Source organism: Stegastes partitus, unplaced genomic scaffold (genome assembly GCF_000690725.1).
Source record: "Stegastes partitus isolate 25-593 unplaced genomic scaffold, Stegastes_partitus-1.0.2 Scaffold687, whole genome shotgun sequence".
Taxonomy (NCBI): Eukaryota; Metazoa; Chordata; class Actinopteri; family Pomacentridae; genus Stegastes; species Stegastes partitus.
Window position 1 is genome coordinate 21,395 of NW_007578418.1, and position 8,152 is coordinate 29,546.

Sequence of the window (8,152 nt, forward strand, 5' to 3'; positions counted from 1 at the left end):
AGGAGCAGCAGATCTCCAGAGGTCACACATCGTTGTTAGATCCAGTGAGACAAATCTGAACAAGGTCCATGATGTTTTTCTTTGCAGTGGGAGTGCGCATGGTTCATCATACTGTGCAGTTCCTTCCTTCTGCTTCTCTTCTGGGCCTACTTCTGGTTGGTGGCTCAAAATGATTTCAACGACTTCAACTGGTGAGTGATTTTTTTCATTAAATCATGAAAAGCTGTTTATCAGGGCAGCAGCAGCGAGCCCACCCAGCATGTGAGTTTTAAAACTGTATCAGGAAGTAATGACAGCGCTGAGTGGCGTTATGGTGGAGCGAAACCAAAGTGTGCTTATTTGTGAGAATAGAATGAATTAGTTGCACCACCAGCTCAGATGAGTCAACACGTACCTGCTCTCACTCCAGGCTGGTGTACAACCGCTCTGGAGAATGGAGGGACGAGACCATCCCCATCGTCACGTGCACCACCGTGGGCTTCAGCTACATCACGTTCCTGATGGTAACAGTCTGACTCACACCTGAACTGTTAGCAGATTTCAATACTGAACTACAACTCATGACCCGGGTTTGTTTTTTCAGATTTTAGCCCTTTTCCATGTATCGCTGGGCCAGCAGCTGAATCTGTACTGGGTCCATAAGGTGCTGTACACGACATCTTCAGCACATTTATTCCACATGAACACTTTTGAAGCGTAATGCGGGTTCACCATTGTGCGTCCCGTCTCCACAGATCGGAGTGCTGGCCACGCTGCTCACCACCATCTCTGGTGTCGTCTCTGTTGATGACGTTTGGGGAGACGAGTGGGACATCCTGCTGGTTTCGCTGCAGGTCAGGATTACTGCCACTAATTACTGCATGTTTTGCTCTGCCTGTGTAACATGTATGGAACTGTAAAAGAATGCAGCTGAACTGATTGAACATTGAGGGAGTCTCCGCAAAGTTAACCTGGTGAAATTAAAGCTGGACGGTGAGGTGTGTCAGCTGGATTTGGTTTCGCACAGGCTAGCTGTTTTCAGTTTTAATGCTAAGCTAAACTAACCAAATTTACTTTTATGACTTTTGTGGCATGTATGATTTTCTCTCTCAGTGAATTCATGCACCAGAAAAACAGATGCTTATGAAAACCATTTCAGCAATAAGTCATATTTCCATTTTTGAATCTGATCGTTTCATTTAACCCTCAAAAGAAAGTACAATATGTTTATTTACCAAAAAGTCAAAGGAGCCCTTTGAGGATTGTCCTGATAACCGTGTACACAAAATCTTGGCTCCTGGATGTTGAAGGCCTGCTGGATAATAAACTAACAGTGTGAAGACTGTCTGGCCCTGGTCACTGAACAGTGGATGTGAATTAACACTGCTAACGTCATGGTTGAACAACGCTTGGCAAGAGGTGCTTAATATGACTAGTAGTTTCATTTAGCAGACGCTTGCATCCAAAGCGACGTACGTCTGAGAGTAGATCACATTCATACACCAGTGGTGACAGCTGCCATGCAAGCTGCTGCCTGCCATCGGGAGCAACTTCAGGTTCAGTGTCTTGCCCAGGGACACTTCAACTGTGGAGGGGATCGAACCGCCAACCTTGTGATTAGAGGACAACCTAATAAAAATGTTACTGACCCTGTTGCTTCTGTTTCATCATTCCTTTATCGTCATGCTGCTTCGTCGTATCTCAAAGTAACCCAAGTCTTAAGTTCTACTCTGATGCTTTCTGATGAATAACCAACAGATGAGATGTTCTGTGTTTGTCCTGTGCCTCCAGTCCACAGCACCTTTCCTGCACATTGGCGCTCTGGTGACAGTCACAGCCATCAGCTGGTTGATCGCTGGATATGTTGTCCGCAGAGAGAGATCCAGTAAGTGTTTGACTTGTACTCACCTGGGCTCTGTGGTGCAGTAAACATGTTTAACTACCGGTGTGCTCATGCTAAATTGATTTTCCAGTGCTTTCCTGTTATTGTTTGAACTTTCCGGCTTTAGTAGATTGTTTTGCTTTTAAAGGAACCCTCTGAGCACATCTTTTAGTAGAAGCTAACCAGTGTTGGTCATACTAGTAGATAAAATGACCTGAAGATGATGATTAGAACCCTCTCCGTACTCTCTCGTAGATATCCAGGTGATGGTGTTGCTGATCTACGTTATAATCCTGCTGGCTGTCTGTCTGGCTCCGCTCACGTTCACCTGCCCCTGCATCATGGATCGTAACAGCCTCAAACAGCGACCGGAGATCATTGGCCGACGGGGAGCTCCTATGGTGAGCTGGTGCCTGGCCAGACCTCACAGTCTGATCCAGCTAATTGTTCAGATGGCTGATGTGCAGCTCTGTGGGGCGAGCTGAGCGCTGCCAGGACCTGCCAGGAGGCACTTCCTACCTGCGCTCTGCATAAACGTAGAGAAACAAAACATGCAGAAGTAGCTCATGCTGTTTTCATGTGTGTTACGGTTTCCAGCTGAAGCGTTGTTATGGCGACACATCATGCTGATGCAGTGTTGTTGAGTACATACGATAGGCTGAATGTTTGCAGCGTGCAGCTACAGCACATGTGCCGAGTGTTGTCGGGCTCAGCGAGCACGAGAGTCAACACGCTGTCGTCTCACAGCTGGACAAGCAGATACTGTTCCAGATGACTGGCTATAAACAAATGTACAGAGATGTTCAGAGCTGTGTTTTCCTGTCACACACACACACACGATCACAATCACACACTTTGACCTCTCTGTGATGTACCGTAGCTGCATCTGGGGTTTAGATAAAAAAAATACAGATAAACAAAAGTAATCAGGACTGAAGAGAACCAACACAGAGCCTCTGAATTATGTGGAAAGCATGAATTCTTTTAATGGACATATGGAGAATAATTGACTTCACACCACAGCTTTTGTTTTTCCTCTGCCTATGATCTGCTCCTGCTCAACAGGTGTGAGCAGATCAGAGGACGGGGTTTGGAGGGAACTGACACTTGGTCTAAAAGTTTTAGTGCTTAACTAATGTATTAGACCACCACCCAATGTCAGCTTTATGCCACAGTGGCCCTAAATCATTTTGTATGTTTCTGTAATGGTTAATAGACCAGCATGTGGAAGCTCTTTAACCAGAATTAGATTTTTAATGCTAAAATAGAATTATCATCGTTATCGATGAATTTTCAGATTTACTGTTTTACAGAAAAAAAGAAAAAATTAGTAAAGCACGTTATTATTTCTTGATAAAGATGTCAAATTGTAGTTATTTACCTGCATTCCTGAACAGAAAAATTAGTTTTAGTGGTTGAATGTTGATGCTTGATTAATCCCTGACTTCTCAGAGAAGCCCAGTGGCTCAGATTTAACATAGACTGTATAAAAGATGGACGTAGCAACCGGCCCTGAAAAATGAAGCCAACCCGGAAGTGTCAAAAACCTGCAGCATCACTACGTCCACTAGCTGCTGGCTCCACAAAGCCCTGGCTCCCATAGACTGGAACTGGAAAAGAAGTGATCACAGATCATGAAATACTGCATTCCTCCAGCTCAGGATGTTTTTAAAATTAGTTTTCATGGTCAGATCCAGAGATCAGGTGGCCAATCTGAAAATAAATCAATACTGAATTTTTTAAAAATTGTCAACACGCAAGGGGCGTGGCTGGCTTGATTGACAGTTGGATGCAGACGAAGCGAGCAGAAGGCGGTAAATGTGGGCGGGGCAGAGAGGGCCCGCCTCTCAATCCATCTGACCAATCGCTGCTCCTGTGGCTCCGCCCCCCTCCGACGATTTTTGCGTCACTGGCTCCAAAAATCCAAGATGTCAACCAGGAAGTAGCAAAACCCTGGCTTCATGTTCTCAGTGCAGAAACCAACGGGTGACGTCACGGTAGCTACGTCCATCTTTTATACAGTCTGTGGTATTAAAAGGTGAATTCAGTTTGAAATTCCTCATTCCTGTTCAAAATGGTAAAACGCTGAGTGCACATTAAAGCACGTCATGATGCTGGATGGTCTATCTATCTATCTATCTATCTATCTAAAGCGACATCCCTTTTTATTTCTACCACGTTTTTTCACACAACTGTCTTTTCACTGAATCAGACTTTTTCTCGTATTTTTACGCCCTCTTTCCTCCTTGAAGTGTGTTTTGACTGACAGTCGTCTTCCTGTCTGTCTGCTCTGTGCTCCAGCTGGCTCCAGAGAACACCATGGTGTCCTTTAACCGAGCCCTGCAGCACGGCGCCAGCTCCCTGGAGGCCGACGTCACCATCAGGTCATTAATCACACATTCATAACGCTTTAATGCGAGCTTTATTTATATTTCATGATTCAGCGTGCTCTCGCTTTCCACATATAGATCCCACCGTGGCAGATTGGTGGGAATGATTAACTTTTACACAGCAGCTGTCATTGAATAAATGATTGTTAGCCGCTCCACCGCAGCTTTTTTAAACCACCTGTTTGTTATATTTCACTGTGAATCCTTCATCACTATTAAAGCGCTGACTGTTTTGCCTCCTCCAGTGTGGACGGGGTTCCCTTCCTCATGCGAGACCACACGTTGAGGCGCACCACAGATGTCAGCAAGGTCTTCCCATCCCGACAGTATGAAGACGCCTCCTTCTTTAACTGGACGGAGATGCGCTCTCTGAACGCGGGCCAGTGGTTTCTGGAGGTACTGAAGTCCACTTCAACCCGTCCTCAGTCCATTAGCCACAAAATGCATTTCCCCCTGAGTGACACCACATCTCTAGTCAGTTACATGTAGTGGTCAGACTGTAAGATCAAACCTCAGACAGCAAACTGGATGGTTGGAGATGCTTTATTCAAAATTCAAAAGGGAACATTACAAAAATCTGATTTCAAACATGCAGTATGAGAGGAGCAGGACTAGGATTACCCATCGCTCATGTCCAGGTCCTGTGATCGTATTAGTCAAGTGCACATGGACACTGTAGAGATTTGGGGCCTTTTTTTTTCAGGTTTCTGTTTTCTTCTCACCTTCCTTCTGCCTCTTTTCTACTTGAGAAGGCTGAGAATGATGTTTAGGGTGCAAACTCAGGAGGCTCAAACCAGTTCAAACCCATCAGCAGAGGAAAACCTGGAGCATTTGAACAGCCTCTTAATATCACCCCTGGATAATGTCAGTAAATTTGAGTAAAACACGATCTACTGATGCGAATGCGCCACCTGTGTGATTTCACATGAGGTCTCCTGTGTGAATAAGATTTACGCTGACCAGTATAAAACACATGAAACTCTGAAGAAAGCAGTGTGTAGATCAGCTGCAAGTGCAAAATCATCTCTGGTTCGCATTAACTGTTCAACAAAAGAACAAAGCGTATCTCCACCTCCGGTCCTGCAGGTTTTAGATGTTACTGCAGCACACCTGACTCACATTAATGGATCGTTAACAGACTCGTGTAGAACTTGACAACAAGCTGCTGGAGATCCATTAATTTGTGTGTTGCAGTTCGGTAACGTCTAAAACCTGCAGGACAGCAGCTCACGAGGACCGGAGCTGGAGATCCCTGGTGTATGTTATTACCTCTCAGTCTCTACTCTGTTGCTCTCCTCTGCTTCCAGACTGACCCCTACTGGACAGTGAGGACCCTGACAGCGAAGGACCGCACGAGAATAGGCAACCAGACGGTTTGCAGTCTGGTGGAGATGCTCCGCCTGGCAGCCAGGGCCAACAGCTCGGCGCTGCTCAACATCCGCAAGCCTCCACCGGAGCACCCACGCTTCCGAAGCTGGTTCATGGACACGCTGTGGGCCGTGCAGAAAGCAGGCATTTCCCAGAAGAGGGTGAGGACTGTAGGTCCCTCCATCATAATCCTATGATTACATAAAGGTGGTGCTTGTAGTAGTGTTTCCTCTGTACATCACGAGCATGTAAACAACTGAGCACATTTGCAGCTGGTGTTGTGATAAAGTATACTGAATGAGGAGGACGTTATAGGAGACAGGACTGCTGTACGGCACAGCACAGGTAGAGGGTGCTGTTGCTACACCTGAAAACTGCTGCAAGTTTTGAAAGGATAAGAAAATATCTAGTCCAGAGTGAGGAAAAGTGAAGCACAGCCTTAACCAGGGAGAAGGATGAAGGATTGCTTCAGAGGAGGTGTACTGTGCCAGACATGATGACTGTCTGTCAGATCCTACAACAAGCGCCTCGCTTTTCATCATGAAGCTGGATGTGAGGTGCTTCCTGCTCTATGTCTGATCAGGGTCTTCCCATGTCATATGTGTTTGTGCCAGGTGACGTGGACCCCCGACACGGACAGGGGGAGGGTACGAGGGCTGAAGCAGACCGCCAGTGAGAAGCTGTCCGTGGAAGAGATGAGGCAGCGAGGAATCACAAGCCTGACCCTCCACTACAGCAAGGCCAGCCACAGAGACATACAGTAAGAGCTACAGCGAAGGGACTGAGGAAGGCCTCGGTGTCAGGATGGAGATAACATGGCATTTCAGACAAAACCTAATAATGACAAGTAATAAATAATAAGCAAAGAGTTGTCAGCAAAGCTCAAAGCGAGCCTGATATCACATGTTTCTGGTGATTCTATGTGAGTGATGTTGTCTTGGATGCAGCCCTTTGACTTGGTCTTTAGCTCGGTGAAGCTCTGGAGCAGCTTCAAGCATAAAGGATGTGATGTTAGAGGGAGAATCCTCTGATTTCACACATCACATCTGTTTCCAAATGTGTGAAAATGTCGTATTTTTGGTTTGTCCAGAAGGAGCTGCGTGAAATGTGACAGATTACCTCAAGTGATGTCACACGAGTCGGTATTATTTAAACTTGAAGATTACAAATCTGAAAGTTTAACCAGACCTCTGCCGCCCACTCATCATCTCTGTGTGCACGCCGTCTGCATTGCATCGTGGGTGATGTAGATGCCAGACTTTGACAAGGAGGAACAATGTGCAGCACAAGAAACATAATATTCTGCTGCGTTGGTTTTCAACCTGTTGTGTCTTAACCCAAAGGTGAACCACCAGCTTGGCAAAGAGGGAAACACGCTGCACTCGTAAAGTAATTAAAGCGACGTATTCTCACCACTTAACGAAATGCACTGCTGCAAAATGAAAAAAAAAAATGCTAATGTAGGTCAGCTATTTAAGTTACAAACACTATTTGATGGATTGTGTTGACATAGAAATGCTGCTAATTGCTGAATTTAATGAGATTAACGTAAACAGTGCTGCCAGTCTGAGCACTCAACCCAAACTCAGGTGAACACAGCAGAGCAGCGGGGGGTTCTTATGTCAGCCTATATGAGCAATTTTATGCTATTCTGAGTTTACCCAATTAGAATTAAGTCCCGCCCAGCAGCACTGTCCTGTACAAGGTTCTACGGGCCGGGTTCTGTAGCTGGAACATACAAAAATGTTCATGCCGCCCTAAAACGACCTGCAGGTTCCTGCTGTGGACGACACAACCTCATGGAAAATGATCTAAGCTGCAGGCCTTGCTGAGCTCTGCTAGCAGTGGTTGTGCAGCTCAGGAAATCTCTGGGCGGACATTTGGCCAGTGCTGTGCTTGTGGTGGTTCTGGTGGTTCTGGTGGTTCATATCCACACCGACAGCTGCGTGCCAAATGTGCATAAACTGCTGTCAGTTAGTGAAGATGATTTATGAAACCGTGCTAAAATAGCGTTTTAAAATAAAAATGTGTTGTTGTGTTTCTAGCTTGTGGTTCAAATGTCGGTCACCACTGATTAGTGCATGGAGGCATGTAAGGGCAACTTCTCCCGAAGTGAGTTTGTAAGACCCCCTCTCTCACTCATTCATGGTGGTTATATGTATTAAATATAATCGGATATCCTTTACGACACATGCTAAAATGCAAACAGAGCAACGTGCACGGTGTTTTCCAGAATGATCACTGAAAACGCTATGACGAGAGAGCAAAAGGACAGAAAGGCAGCAGACCTTTGTTTTCAGTCTTGACATGTGTTTCTCCTTCCCCCAGGGAGTATCTGGCCAATAATGTGAGTGTGACCGTCTACCCGGTGAATGAGCCCTGGCTCTACTCCGTCCTGTGGTGTAGCGGGGTGCCTTCTGTGTCCTCTGATGCCCCCCAAGTCCTCCGAAAGGTGCCTTACCCCATCTGGCTCATGGTAAACAGCTCGCCGCCGCTCTCTCATCTGGCACCACACACACACACACACACACAC

General features: G+C 46.0%; 1 protein-coding gene across 1 annotated transcript in view; it reads left to right on the forward strand.

Annotated features, from left to right (window-relative positions):
• gdpd5a (glycerophosphodiester phosphodiesterase domain containing 5a) overlaps positions 1-8,152 on the forward strand; it is a 32,097-nt gene that overhangs the window by 17,647 nt on the left and 6,298 nt on the right. The window contains exons 3-13 of the mRNA XM_008290631.1: positions 88-191; positions 410-503; positions 584-643; positions 735-833; positions 1,771-1,864; positions 2,117-2,262; positions 4,163-4,245; positions 4,497-4,647; positions 5,559-5,780; positions 6,234-6,379; positions 7,948-8,095. Coding sequence (XP_008288853.1) covers positions 88-191; positions 410-503; positions 584-643; positions 735-833; positions 1,771-1,864; positions 2,117-2,262; positions 4,163-4,245; positions 4,497-4,647; positions 5,559-5,780; positions 6,234-6,379; positions 7,948-8,095 — 1,347 coding nt within the window. The remainder of the gene's footprint in view (positions 1-87; positions 192-409; positions 504-583; positions 644-734; positions 834-1,770; positions 1,865-2,116; positions 2,263-4,162; positions 4,246-4,496; positions 4,648-5,558; positions 5,781-6,233; positions 6,380-7,947; positions 8,096-8,152) is intronic.